The sequence below is a fragment of the Epinephelus fuscoguttatus genome, linkage group LG5, assembly GCF_011397635.1.
Source record: "Epinephelus fuscoguttatus linkage group LG5, E.fuscoguttatus.final_Chr_v1".
Taxonomy (NCBI): Eukaryota; Metazoa; Chordata; class Actinopteri; order Perciformes; family Serranidae; genus Epinephelus; species Epinephelus fuscoguttatus.
In genome coordinates, this window is record NC_064756.1 from 3,360,263 (window position 1) to 3,374,724 (window position 14,462).

General features: G+C 43.1%; 1 protein-coding gene across 1 annotated transcript in view; it reads right to left on the bottom strand.

The window, feature by feature from the left end:
* Window positions 1–217: 217 nt before the first annotated feature.
* timm50 (translocase of inner mitochondrial membrane 50 homolog (S. cerevisiae)) overlaps window positions 218–14,462 on the bottom strand; it is a 55,219-nt gene continuing 40,974 nt past the window's right edge. Inside the window, exons 7-11 of the mRNA XM_049576258.1 lie at window positions 13,547–13,651; window positions 11,608–11,706; window positions 4,910–5,066; window positions 3,322–3,428; window positions 218–3,238 (exon numbers count right to left, since the gene is read on the bottom strand). Of these exons, the coding sequence (XP_049432215.1) occupies window positions 3,140–3,238; window positions 3,322–3,428; window positions 4,910–5,066; window positions 11,608–11,706; window positions 13,547–13,651 (567 nt within the window). The 3' untranslated portion in view covers window positions 218–3,139. The remainder of the gene's footprint in view (window positions 3,239–3,321; window positions 3,429–4,909; window positions 5,067–11,607; window positions 11,707–13,546; window positions 13,652–14,462) is intronic.

Genomic DNA, 14,462 nt, shown 5'->3' on the forward strand with positions numbered 1-14,462 from the left:
AGCTCCACCAGACAGCAGGAGTCACGAGGACCCACAAGATCTCGTGAATTCACGCATAATCGCGCAATATAACAAGATGTAGTTTCTATAAACAGAACCACAAAACCAGAGGAGTAGTAGGAAGACATCTCAGTGCACCTCCATGATTAACATCTCCTCGTCCATGGTGTCAACGGGGTGAAACCTCTGACCTGTTGACTTCAGGCCTGCCTCCGCCCATTATGACGTTTTCAAGGTGTAGTGAAGGGAAATATGATCCGCCGTGAAGACTGTGTATTTTATTTTGAAAATTAACCGGATGTTTTATTTTGTTTCTGTGCACGACTTCTATGAGCTGTGACGGACTGTGACACATTGACTAGAAGTGAAACGTATCGGCTCCGCTGCTGTTCTGGAGCGCAGACGCAACCAACACGCATCTGGTGGAATTTGGGGGTTAGCATCAGAGGCTGTGCTAGCTTGGACATCCGAGTTCGCTGCTAAATGCTTTGTGTTGAGGTGATATTTCAGGTTTGAAGTTCTTCGATTGTACAAAAATTCCTTACTTAACCTGCAGAGAACAGTGCTCCTATCAACAGTTCAGTCTGGGCATTTCTTCAATGTAAATGTTCCATTCACAGGGCCGAGCAGCGTCATCGCATCTGCCTCCATCATGTGACAAAGACACTGTGGCCTTCAATGACGCACCAGGTCAAAGGGCACCGCGGTGCGAGATTCATCATTTTTTTTAACATGTTATTTTTCTGTGATTATTTAATCAAAATGAATGTGTTTTTTAACAGCCCCCAAAACAAACATCCAAGTTAACAAAAGAACGGCAAGTTTTGGAGCCCAGACCTAAATCCAACTGAGAATCTGTGGGGTGACCTGCAGAGGGGTGTGCACAGGAGACGCCCTCGCAGTCTGACAGAGTTGGAGCACTTCTGCCAGGAAGATGTGAAAATATTGTGAAGTCATGATGCTGCCTGCTGATTAACTCTGATCCAAAAAGACTGAACGCTGTAATGTGATCAAAAAGCTTCAACCAAGTATTAGTGTTAGTCACACTAACTAACCAGGTCATTATAAGTTTATAGTTTTGTTTTTATATATTTCCCCCTGAAAGATTTGGTTGTTTTTCAGCTGAACCTTACAGCTACATGTCACATTAAAGGTAAAAACAAAGTTTTGAATGATTCATCTTGGTCAGATTTAACATCACAAACACCTCACACTTTAACAGGCATGTGTCGACTTTTTATTTCCACTGTATTTAAATTATTTAACATCTGGTTTGAGTGAAAGAATATTTTAAAATCTGGTTGTTTTCAGGAAGCATCCTAAACGAGGGGAAATTCAGTTTTAGGGAGGAACTGGGGAAAAAATTCAAAGGTTGTAAACAGTGAAGGAAAAACTGGAGTCAGGAGTAATTAAAACTATATAACTGGGAGGACTGGGAATCGATCGTGTTGAGCAGCAGATTCCATTGTTTTATACTTTGATAGGAGGAATGAACTTTGGTCAAAAAAGGCTGAATTTACGAGAACAAAAAAGCTGCGTTCAAGACTGTTAAATAAGCACTAACAACATGTTGGTTTGTTTCCTTTATTGAGGACGTTGATGGTGAGTTCACATCAGCACGAGTCACACAATCTTCAGCAAGCACATGAAGACGAATGGCAGCTGAGCTCTCAGATCCCGTCTCTTTTCAGATGTTTGGAGGGGAGATGACACGACTAACGATCAGAGGATTCATTTATAATTTCCCCAAAAGAATTAAACACGCCCTCAGGGCACTTATGTATGTCAGCAAAGTCTGTAGAAGAAGAGGAGAGGGAGAATGTGGACGCGGTCGTGGCTGTGGAAGAGAGGCCCACATTGCATTCCCATTTTCCAACGACAGCTCTGAGTGTATTTATTAGCATCTACTAGCATTTAGCATTGTCGTGCTGATCAGTGCATCACTGTCAGAATTTTATCCCAGGCTGTCTTTGATCGCAACACTGTGACAACGACCATCCTTGAACCTCTCTCACTGTGCAACACAGGACCATAGTTTTAGAGTTGCGACCAAACATATCACCGCGTTTCTTTCATGTTAGTCATCTTTCATCTGAGAAAAGCAAGCGAGATTCGACTGCCGGAGACAACAAAGATATAAAAAAAAATGGCGGAGCAGAACAAATCTGTCATATTGGGAAATAATTCTCTGTCCACAGACCTCCATGTCCCCAAAGAATCATCTCTGGATGACTACAAAGCCCATCTGATGTCACCTCAAACCTCTGGAGGCGGTGGAGTGCGGTTTGACTCGACTCTGGCGATGGTCCATTTTAGGCACAAGACTGAATATAGGAAACGCATAACAATGCGACATGGGACGGGATCTGAAACACCAGACTGATCCTTTGACTGATGGAAGAGATCAGACTGCAGCTTTCATTCGTCCTTGCTCTCCACCATCAGCTCAGCTGCCGTTAGTCGTCATTGTGGCCACAAGCCGAGGCGAACGCCCGTCCACGCCACCACCGCTGGACACCCAGACAGTCGCACATATCGAATAAACTCTTAACAATACTACTTATTGTTTATCTTTATTTCTTATAAACAATATTTCTGATTTAACACCGTCTGCAGCAGCACAGTCTGACACACACAGAGGAATAGAAAATAAAATTAAATACACATTCTGAAGGTACGGGACAGAGCACTGCTGATCTCAGGTCAGATCCTGCGAGCGGCGGGGCCGACCAGAGCTGGAGTGGCGATAGCAGCGCTGATCTCAGAGCAGCCTCCAAACCGCCAACAACAAGAGTTCATCCTGACCTGGATCCTCTGTCTCTTTATTGTTTGTTTTGAGCCAATCAGCAGCTTGATACGCATCAGGTGACACCAGGATGACCAAAGGGAGGGGGCCGCCGACGCCCCCGCTTCCAACAAGAACAGGAAGTGCTTCTCTCATTGGTGCAGAGGACGGCCAATGTTCAAACACCGCAGACCCGCCCACTGAGACATGATTGGATGCAGGGTCCACTCAGCTACAGTATGCAGGTCCACCCCCACTTCCCTCCCCTCTCACTCTCTGTCCTCTGGCCCCTCCCCTCGACGCAGATGGCGAGCCGGGCTGCGATTGGTGGAAGTGTGAGGGAGGGGGCGGGGCTCACTGCTGTTTGGAGCGCCAGAACCGCGAAGCGATGGAGCCGAGGGAGAGTCCCTGTTTCTTCTGCTGGGAGATTTCGGCCAGACGCTGCTCCTCCTCCTGACGGACAGACGGACAGTCAGATCAGATCAAAGAACATCCAGACAAAACAAACTCAGGGTGCGTTTGATTTCTTCTCCTACCACTGCCAGCTGAGCCTGTCTGCGTTTGAAGGCCTCGATGGGGTCGTCCTCCAGAGCGTAGTTCTCCAACACCGAACGTACGTCATCCACTCCGCTCAGAGCGATGGCTGCCACACAAGAGACACAACTTTAATAAAATACAATAAATTTAATGTTTTTGTTATTTTCATGTGATGAATCTAACAGATGTAAATTATTATGACATCAGTGTATATATCCATGAATCTATTGTCATTTCTCTGTTGATAGTTTTTTTAAACTTATATTCTCTCTGTTTGTAACACAGTGTCACGGTGATCTTGACCTTTGACCACAAAAATATATATATATAAATATATATATATCAGTTCATAGTTAAGTCCAAGTTAATGTTTGTGCCAAATTTGAATAAATTCCCTCAAGGTGTTCTTGAGATATCACGCTCACGAGAATGAGACAGACAAGATCACAGTGACCTTGACCTTTGACCACCAAAGTCTAATCAGTTTATTCTTCAGTCCAAGTGTACGTTTGTGTCAAATTTAAGGAAATCCCCTCACAGCTTTCTTGAGATACTGACTTCACAAGTATGAGACAGACAAGGTCACATTGACCTTGACCTTTGACAACCAAAGTCTAATCAGTTCATCGTTGACTCCAAGTGAATGTTTGTGCCAAATTGAATAAATTAACCCAGACTGTTCCTGAGATACTGCATTCACAAGAATGAGAAAGATGCAAGGTCATAGCAACCTTGACCTTTGACTTCAAAAAGCTAATCAGTTTATTCTTCAGTTCAAGTGTACGTTTGTGTCAAATTGAAAGAAATTCCCTCACAGTATTCTTGAGATATAGAGTTCACAAGAATGAAACAGACAAGATCACAGTGACCTTGACCTTTGACCACCAAAGTCTAATCAGTTCATCGTTGAGTCCAAGTGAATGTTTGTGCCCAATTTGAGAAAATGACGAATGGACGGATGGACGAATGGACAATCCAAAAACATAATACCTCCGACCACGGCTATCGCCAGTGCAGAGGCATAAAAAGTCAAGTTGACATGTGGGTGGCGATAACTTGATATGTGAACAAATACTGATGTCCAAATCAAGTCCTCGTGCCCCTCCCTATTTAATACCAATACTTTGGTACTTTTACATATGTAAAACTCAGCACATGATGTTTAGTTGTCGTATTTCTACACTGTGGTATCACTGCTCTTTCTTAAGTACAAGATCTGAGTACCTATTCCACCACTGCTGAGACTACCACAGGAAATAATTTAACACTGGAAGCATGCCATTGTCCAGCTGGTCTGGGTGTTCATCAGCGATGAAAGTGACAAAAGTTCTTAATCTTTGTGTACCAAAGTTCCTGTGTTATTTACTTTACAAAAATGGCTCAAATATTTGGAATATGCACTTATTTGCTTTCTTTCTGAGGCGAGTCAAGAAGATGGATTTCAGTCTCATGTCTGAAACTCACTAAATAAACCTCTCTTGTTTAATCTGTACAAAAAAGTAAATTAAATGCAACAACTCCTAAAAAAAAAAAGGAGAGAAAGGAAGGAGACGATGGAGCCCTGTGAGTCTCTGCTTGGTGTCTTACTCTTGAGGAAGTTGGCGAGGTCGTAGAGCGTCCGGTCATCTGAGTTTCCGTCCCATTTCTTCAGGGCCATGCCGTTGAAGGGCTGCAGGCTGAACGCCTCCCGCTTACAGTCCACCACGATCACCTTACTGGTGTCCCGGTTCAGACACGACACGTCCTGGACAGACAAGAGACACAGAGAGAGAGACAGGTGCCAGTGTTTAGAAAAACTTGATGATGGAGCATTCCTCTTTATTCTGCTGCAGATACAGTCTTCAGAATTGTGATGTTGAAAATCATAGAAAAACTAAATAAAAAGACACTTTGGGTTTGTCTGAATCGCAGCTCCTCCTCCTCCTCCTCCTCCTCCATCTAAACATGAGCTGCGTTGACCTTTTTCAGTCCTAATCAAATACGCAACTTTATTATCTCACTGATCCTTAATATTCAAATTAACACACACACACACACACACACACACACTTTCTCCAGTAGCTCCAGCTGGTGACTATTAGCGTGTGTATGTGTGTGAGACAGATGGAGAGGGACGCTGCTCGTTGTCTCTATCACCACGCTCATCTGGTGCCCAGCCCCCCAAAAACTACTGTGTGTGTGTGTGTGTGTGTGTGTGCGCGCATAAACCCCAGCGGACACATTCGTCCATCCTCCTCACAACCAATGAATAAAAGGCATCTGTCTTCCAGTGCGTGTGTGTGTGTGTGTGTGTGTGTGTATAATGATATTTAAGTGCATTCACCCCCGTTTTCACCTCAAATGGTTCGGACCAGTGGGGTCATCAGATCAGTCTCAGGTGGGAGATATGCAACATTACATTTATATTTCAGATTTGTTTTTAAGACACGCAGGCTGATGAAGGTCTCTAATCTCTGGTTCAGACGTTAGATTGTGTTCATATTTATAAATATATATATACACACTGTGTTTGTATATCTGTTAAATCAATGAAGGTGTTTGTTTTCTGCTGAACTGGAGAATTAGTCTTAGAATTAGAATTAGACATCCTAAATGAGATCAACAGAGTTGAGTCCACTTGGGCGATTCATCTGCATGTCAATTAAAACACATTACTGAATGCATCGATTGCATTTTCACGCTGTTAATACAGGACACAATCAATAAAGAAAGGCCTTTACTCTCCTGGAAATGTAATCAGTTTATTGTCTTGTATTTTATTTTATCTTATTACCCAACCACCAGCCCTCCCTGTGGGAACATTTTACTCTCAAGTGTCTTATTTTTCTCTTTTCTTTCAAATTTTTAATGTCAGTAATTCAACATTTTCGTTTTTTTAAACTTCACTCAAATCCAGATGCCCCGCCCCCAGCACATTTGAATTTGCACTGCGGGGATCTGGCCCCAACGAGCAGAGCCCACTGAATCGCCTATCGGACCAATCAGATCAGTCTATCTGACAGAGGCGGACTCTGGGCGGGCGTAACATGATGAGGACAGCGCTGCGCCGTAGGAGTCGAAAAGTAAACACCCAAGATGGCAGCTGCCGAAGGACCGTGCCCATTCAATTTAGCTTTGGAAGAAACGCTAAGCCAACTACACTTATCTTTTTTCTTGAGAGAGGAACAGAAGACTGCCCTAGAAGCCTTCGCTTCCAGGAAGGATGTTTTTGCTGTTTTGCCGACGCCATACGGCAAAAGCATAATATATCAGTTAGCCCCACTGTTCAGCAAACAAATGGGGCTTAGTGCAATGAATACTTCACCTTGTTTTTTGCTCTGGTTGGCTACTGTGCTATCCAACTGCATGCGGCGGCATTTAATATGCCTCGGTTAGTGCCGCCCCTTGGGTAGGAAGGGTGTATTGGTGAGGGCCAGACTCAAAATCTTTCTAGATTTGAGTCTGGATTTCCAGGCTAGAGGTTTAGTGCAAACAGGTTGTGATACACAAACAACCAGCATCGCTCTACCATCATCACAAAAACAGAAACAAACAAACAAAAAAGACCAAAACCAACACGAGGACAAAGAGTCTCAGAACAAAAATCTCATAACAATATTCCAATCTAGGTCAACCGCAAAAAGTAGCTAAAAGTTGACAAAAAATAAAAATTATTCTTTATTTTTTGTTTTAGTGGAAATGATCAGTCCAGCCCAAACAAATCAAACCAAACACTGGACTTAGTGTGAACGATACCAATCAGACTGAAGTGTGAAAGCACCTGACTTCAGTCAAAACACACAGATTTTGTCAGTGCGAGCCTGCACGCCTGTGTTTGTTACAACATCATGAGGTGGTGTGAGTTAACCGCCAGGACACACTGGTGACATATTTTCTAGACACAAGTGTGAAACTTATCAGAGAAGCAGCGACTTCGTTCTCTGATGAAAAATGCCTCTTGTCAAATCTGGTGTTATCGGCAGGAGCCACATTTATTTGTTATCTCAATGGCTGTGTCATTTTATAGATAAATAGGGCTTGTGTGTGTGTGTGTGTGTGTGTGTGTGTGTGTGTGTGGAGCCACTGATGAATAATAATGGGTGTCACTTGTCTCCTGAAGTCTTCAGCTCTAGATGTCTACAGTAAACATGAGGTTGACGGGGGAACACACACTCAGGCTCTGTTAAACCTCATGACAGTGACCTCTGCGTGGACAGCAGGCCGGGATAATAAAGACAAAGTTTAAAGGAGGACAGTTAATCCAACTGTTGTGTTTCTTCTCCTGACAGCAGCCAACAAACAATAAGACGTCTGACGCTCAGATGCAGGGCAGCAAACAATAGCTGCATGTTGGTCAGGTTTAGAAGAGGATGAGGAAGGGTCAATGCTGCGGCTCAGGGGGAGTCCATGCTACTGTAGACACACTTTAAGCTGCTGGTGGTTGATACAAGATTTCTGAGAGGATTTCTCTGGTAAACTCCTGTGAGGGATGAGGCAACTGGACGCAGCCCCTCTCATCCTCCAGCTCTTACACTGGCCAGATAAGCCCCATCTCCTCCAAACCCTTTCAGTCCAGTCCCTTTGGAACCAGCAGTAACCCTTCAGACATGGTACCTAGACCCTCGGTCTGTTCAGACAGTTAAATGTGGGCGGGGTTGTTGTCACTCACTGCTCCGTCCAGCACTCGCTGTATTTCCTCATCAGCGGTGACACAGATGGAAGTCTGCACCTGGTTTATCGTCCACAGAACGAGGCTGCACGCCCACATTTTCACAACAAAATAGAACAGGCTGCAGTGAGAGTCTCTCTCCATGGGATATTTCAAAATAGCAGCTTTGTGCATTTAGTCCTTCTCAGGCAAGCTCAGGGGTTTAGTGTTGCTGGAGCCCACAGGAATGACGCTCCGCCAAGTCATTACCAAAAGTGTGTGTCATATAAAAACTAAAGTGATGGTCAAAGTTGTCACAGTGAAATTTAAGGTGTGCTGATGGATTCACGTCATCAACTCATGCATTGAGTAACATTACAAGTTAACGTTCCACCTTAAAAGTTGCCGGCAGTCGGCCCAGTGAATTGCATATTTATTGCAGTTGGTAGTTCAATTGCAAGTAATTTTTTTTGCACAAAACAAAACCCTGAAACTGTTCAGTGTGTTCAGATTGTGTGTATTTGGGTTGGAACTGTGCATGGCAGAGAAAGCACATCCTTAAACAACATGTCCCGACTTTCTCTGGACATATGGAGCATTAATAACTCTCTCTCAGCATCTGTTGCGTTCAGCTCTGTCTTGGCGTTATGGAGATGAGATGATAAGTGTGTCTTCTCTCTGGGAAGTAGGTTAACCAGCTCCTTATAACCTCCAGACTGCTTGTCAATACAAACCCAGAGATGACAGTTGGAGGGAGACAGAGGAGGAGGAGGAGGAGGAGGGGATGTAAGGGAGGAGGGAGTAAAAAAAATGAAGCCAAGGAAATGAGCGAGAAGGAAAGGAAGGAAGGCAGGAGGGTGAAAGGGAGGTGAGATAGGAGGAAGAGGGGCGAGGGGGGGGGGCTGAAGGTTAATGAGGCCTGAGAGGGAGACAGAGGGGAGGAGGGAGAGAAGGAAGGAGGGGGGGTCTATTGTAGTGAGGATGAGGAGGAGAAATCAATGGCAGCAGCAGAAGGCAGCTATGGAGAGTGGACACGGGGGGTTAATGCAGCCTGTTACTGTTTACAGGTGTTTGATCCAGTTTATTCACCTCATAAAAACATTTTGGAAACTTCGGAGCAGCTCTGGATTTAATTAGAAAATATTCCTGAGACACAAAACAAGTTTCAGAAGCAAAGAAGTTTTAATAGGTTTCAGTAATAAACAAGAGGGGGGAAAGTTGAGCAACAGAAAGTGTTTTATTATCAGGTTTTAAACTAGGGATGCACCGAAATGAAAATTTGTGGCTGAAGCCGAAGCCGAATATTATTAAACGCTTGGCCGAATACCAAGTACCGAGTACCGTTGTTTAGTTGTTCATTAGTTTTTGCAGATGAACCCTCCAGATTAGTGTTGTCACGGTACCAAAATTGGGACCCACAGTACGATACCAGTGAAAATATTACGGTTCTGAGTAGTATCAGGATACCACAGCAAAAATGAGGCAGATGTGCCTTTTGTCATTTATGAAAAGATAAATCACTTTTCTATAATACATCAATGATATTTCAATGGAATAAATTACTTATTGACTTATTCATACTTCAAAAACAGCATCAATAAGTGATTAACATAGGGGGGATCAAAATAAAATAAATAAATAAAATCAAAATCAACCAGCCACCCTCCTCCCCTGACAAGTAAAGAACAGTCCCTTCATAAGTAACGAACAGTCCCTAAAGTGCGGTGAGGTTTGTGGGCCGTGAACGGCTCGTTTCTCCTCTGACACGTCACATACCTGTGTTCGGCTGGCTCGGCTGTTCAGGTACTTTTGGGCAGTCCACACGCCAAGAAGAGGATATTATTGGAGCCGAATTCTCCGTCACCGGTAAGCCGATGGCCGCCGTATTTGATAGGAATGCATTACTGTCTGTGTCTGTGACCCCCGTTCAACCCACAATCGGTGGGATTTGCCTTTCGTTTCTGCTGCTGGTTGAAATCTGTAGGCTGCTCGCACAGCGTGCTGAATTATTTAAGCCTATTTTGCTCGCTCAAAACTATTTTTAGTCACAAATGGGAGTGCTGTGACGGGCGGATCGCCACACTGCCGACGCTGTTTGATTGTGTTATCAAAACACGCTGCTATTATTTGGCCTTGCTTTTAACTTATTCCACCGAATACCGAATGTGTGTTTTTTTGTAATATTCGGCCGAATATATTCAGTTATCGAATATTCAGTGCATCCCTAGTTTTAATGCAGCTCATAGGTTTTATATTTTATTATCATTAATGATCACAGTTGTGTTGAACTGGGATTTAAAAATCAAAACATCCAAGGAGTAAAAATTAAAAAAATATTGATTAAATATATAATTTTTGCTCATCTAAAATTTTCCATTTTTATTTACAGTATATACGTACAGATATTTCTAAAATCTTAATTATTTTTCTTCATGTTTTTTGTGTTACAATTAGGACTGTATTTCTTGTGACCTGTGCTGCTTGTTTCTGTATTTCTATATTCTATATTCAACACTACAAACCTGTGACAATCAAATCAAATTTAATTTTTCACCTGAAGGGGCGGTCTCCAGAGCCATGACCCGCCTTGCAATATCTTTTTGGCTGTTGTCTTTATAATGGCAGGACTGTGGGTCTTTTAGCTCGGGATATTTCATGACCTCAACAACGAGTCTCTCCTCATCCTCAGTTCTCTTAATACATCCATGGTGATGAGAGAGCGACTGGAAGAAAATGTATTTAATTTTGGGAGCAGCGAGGCTGGAAACAAGACAGTGGCACAAAGTGCTGCGGGACAATGGGTGTCTAGCCGCTGCTGCTGGTGCGGAGCTCTACTTTGAAAATAATAGGGGTGTATTTTTTGACATGCAGCTTTCACCGCTCGTGTGTTTTGGCCATAACAAATATCCAGAAAATACAAGATGAAATACTAAAAGATCTCCTGTAAGTTTGTTTTATATCTTATATCTTTCGTTTTAACAGGTTGAAGTAGGTTTTAGACTAAAACAGATGGTTAACTCTGGGATGAAAGGAAGTGAAGCTGAACCCTCTATCGGGACGTTTAACCCTTTGAACTCTGCAACAGAAATGGTCTTCCATTGCCTGCATTGGTATTTTTGCTTTTTATGATGTCATCTCTTGGAGTATTTTCAAATGCATCATATCTCTAATCTGTACAACCTAAGCTAAAAGGTTATGTCAGTCTATAAACCATAGTAACTGACATAAGTACTGAAATTACATCATTAAAAAAAATACAAAAGTCTGATGTTTTTTCATCAGATTTTATGAAATAAATAAGATTAAAACACAGATTAAAAAACATTTAAAAAGATTTTTAAATGTAAAAACAAGCAAAATGTTTCTAAACACCCCAAACATTATTAAAGCTATGTACATGATTTAGTTTTTGAGACATCCTCATTCATATGTGCAGAGTGCAAAGGCTTTGTGATAGATTCATCATTCACTTCTCTGTTGCTACGGAGGGTTTTAGCGGTGTTTTGCACCACACGCAATGAAGCGCATCATTTTGAGTGTACAACATGATGACACGGAATACAGAAGCCTCAGCGAATGAAGGCTATAGCTACTGTAGTTTTTATTTTAAATCTATATAAACAGGATTATGCAAACAACAAACACACACACATCATACCTTAACATGATGCCCCTCCATGTAGTGTGTTGCATCTCTGAAGAGACGATACATGACGAAACCCTGAGGGTCGATGCTGTCGATCAGAGGATACGCCGTCTGGACACACACACACACACACACACAGACACACACACACACACCATCGTCAGCCATAGCACACCGTAAACACACTGTATCACCAACTGAATTGAAAAATTCAAGTGTTTCAGTTTACACCAAATCGTCTCTGTGTCACTATGAACTCCATATTTTTAGGTTTTAAACTGTTAAAATTTGCCTTTGGCTCTGTGAGATGATGATGAGCATTGAAGCACTGTCATACATTTTATAGTTTACAGATTCATCAGTGAATGCAGAGAACAATCTGTAGACTCGTGGACAATACAAACATTGTTGGCTGCAGCCCTTTGAGTAACTAATGACTTCAAATGAGCGACCCGAGTTTGGACTGCAAACAGAAACTTAACTGTGTGTCTGTGTGTCTAATTGTGTGTTTGGTGCCTTCAGATGACTGTAAACAAGTCAACACACTTCACACACAAACAGAACAGACGACTCTGTTAGCGTGTCAAAGGACGGAGCAGCACCAGACAGCAGGAGTGTAGAAGTGACCACATGTAAACAGCAACAATAAACTACTGTTTATCACAAACACCTGGCACATAACGTGTTGTTTTTACACTTCACTTTGTGTTGGAACAAAACAAACATGATTTGACGTGTTAAGCAGTGAGCCAGGATGGCTGTTCGCCGCTCCCATTCTTTGTGCTGAGCTAAGGCCATAGTTCAGACCAAAGATTCACCATGAGACCAAACTGTTTTAGAACGTCACAGAGAAAAGTGCCATTGGTCTGAGCTCAACTCAAGCCGGCTGATGGTGTCTCCTGACATTCAGCTGGTCAAATCACCAGCGGCTGGTTTTACAGCACGTCATCTGTTTCAACAGCCAATCAGCTTGTAGTGAAGTCCGCTGGTCAAATCAAAATGGCCGCAGACGGTGTGTTGGCTTGCTGGAGCAGGTGCTCCGTCCCCGCTGAGACCTCTGTTTCCATCCTCACAGTATGCCGGTGTCAGACGATGGGTCACTGCTGCTCGCTGGTTTGGCGCTGGTTATTTATATTATTGTGGCGTATTGATTATGAATACAGTCCATCTGATGCTGGTTTTGTTTCATCACTGTAGCCAGTATCTCACTATCACTATCCTCATTCAGATGTTAAGAAGCTACAAATTATATTCAGCCACAAAATAAGTCTGAAAAGCTGCAAATCAGAACGAAGTACAGAGAGTTGTTGACTAGAGATGATACGCCGTCTCACGGTTGTCACTTCCTGTCAACGTTACAGATCAGAAGCGCAGACAGTTGTTGACTAGAGATGATACGCCGTCTCATGGTGGTCACTTCCTGTCACTGTTACAGATCAGAAGCGCAGAGAGTCGTTGACTAGAGATGATACGCCGTCTCATGGTGGTCACTTGGTGTGAACCTGCAGGTTTTCAGAACGTTGCAGAACGGCGTTTGCTCTCCTATCTTTGGTCTGAACTGGGCGTAGGTTACCTGGCTGCAACTTCATATTGAATTAAGTGGTCATCTAACTGGCAGCAAGAACACTTAAGCATAACGTCAAACTAAAAAAAGAATTCTGTGGGATTTACATCAACGGTACCTTCAGGGACTCTACAAACATTCAGCCAAAGTTAGAGCTCAGACTCTGGAGCTGTACGTTTCCTGGGGCAGCTTTCTGCTCCTGACGACAGTAAACAACGTTGAAGCAGCTGCTGATAAAAGAACAACAGATCTGATCTGATCTGATCTGATCAAACAGCCGTCAGCTCACATCAGCATGACAGAGAAACCTCTGAGGGCTTGTTTACTGATAAACACAGCTACGTGTGTGTGTGTGTGTGTGTGTGTGTGTGTGTGTGTGCGCCTCACCATGCCGGTCTCTGCGGTGAAGATGACGATCTCGTAGAGCGGTGCGAGCTGCTGGAACAGGTAGTCGATGCCCGGACGTTTCTTAAATCGCCAACCTGTTGACAACTGGACACACAAACACCAGTCAGTGACTGAGAGGAAATGCGGAGTGAAGAGGCGATCAATATAATCAATTTTTTCAGAGGCATAACTTTTTTAGAGGTTTTTATTTTAGGGTTTTTATGCCTTAGTCTAACTGCACGTGACACATTTTTGTCACGTCTCATCAACAAAAATGAAACAGATTTCTCCTTAGTTTTTATTGTCATGATCTATTTTTAGCTCGTCATTGTCTCGTTTTCGTCATGGAAAAACAGGTCCGATGCAGCTTGAATCAATGACTTAAAAAGATAAAAGAACTATCATGTAACACAACATTCGCAGCTTGATGTGTCTGTCTGTCTGTGTATTTGTGTTTGTGTGTGTTTGTTTGTTTGTTTGTGTGTTTGTGTGTTTGTGTGTGTGTGTGTGTGTGTGTGTGTGTGGTAATAGTGAACACTAATGTTTTTACTCAGGAGTTTTTTTCGGTTCTGCTCAGACTCTGAGGACGCTGGCTGATCATCTGCAGCTGTGATTACTGCTATAAAATGTTGGTGACAGTTGGAGCAGTTACTGTTGGTGTGTGAGTAGGTGTGTGTGTGTGTGTGTGTGTGTGTGGTTGGAGGGTGAACAGAGGACATGAAGTGTGTGTGTGTGTGTGTGTGTGTGTGTTTGTGTGCACGCAGGGCTGTAAGGAAGAGGGAAGAAAGCTGGAAACAGAGTGGGTTTGTGTTTGTGTCAACTGTGGGCTGAAAAAGGTAATGATGGATAAAGTATGTATGTGTGTGTGTGTGTGTGTGTGTGTGTGTGTGTGTGTGTGTGTTGGCAGGAAGTGGTG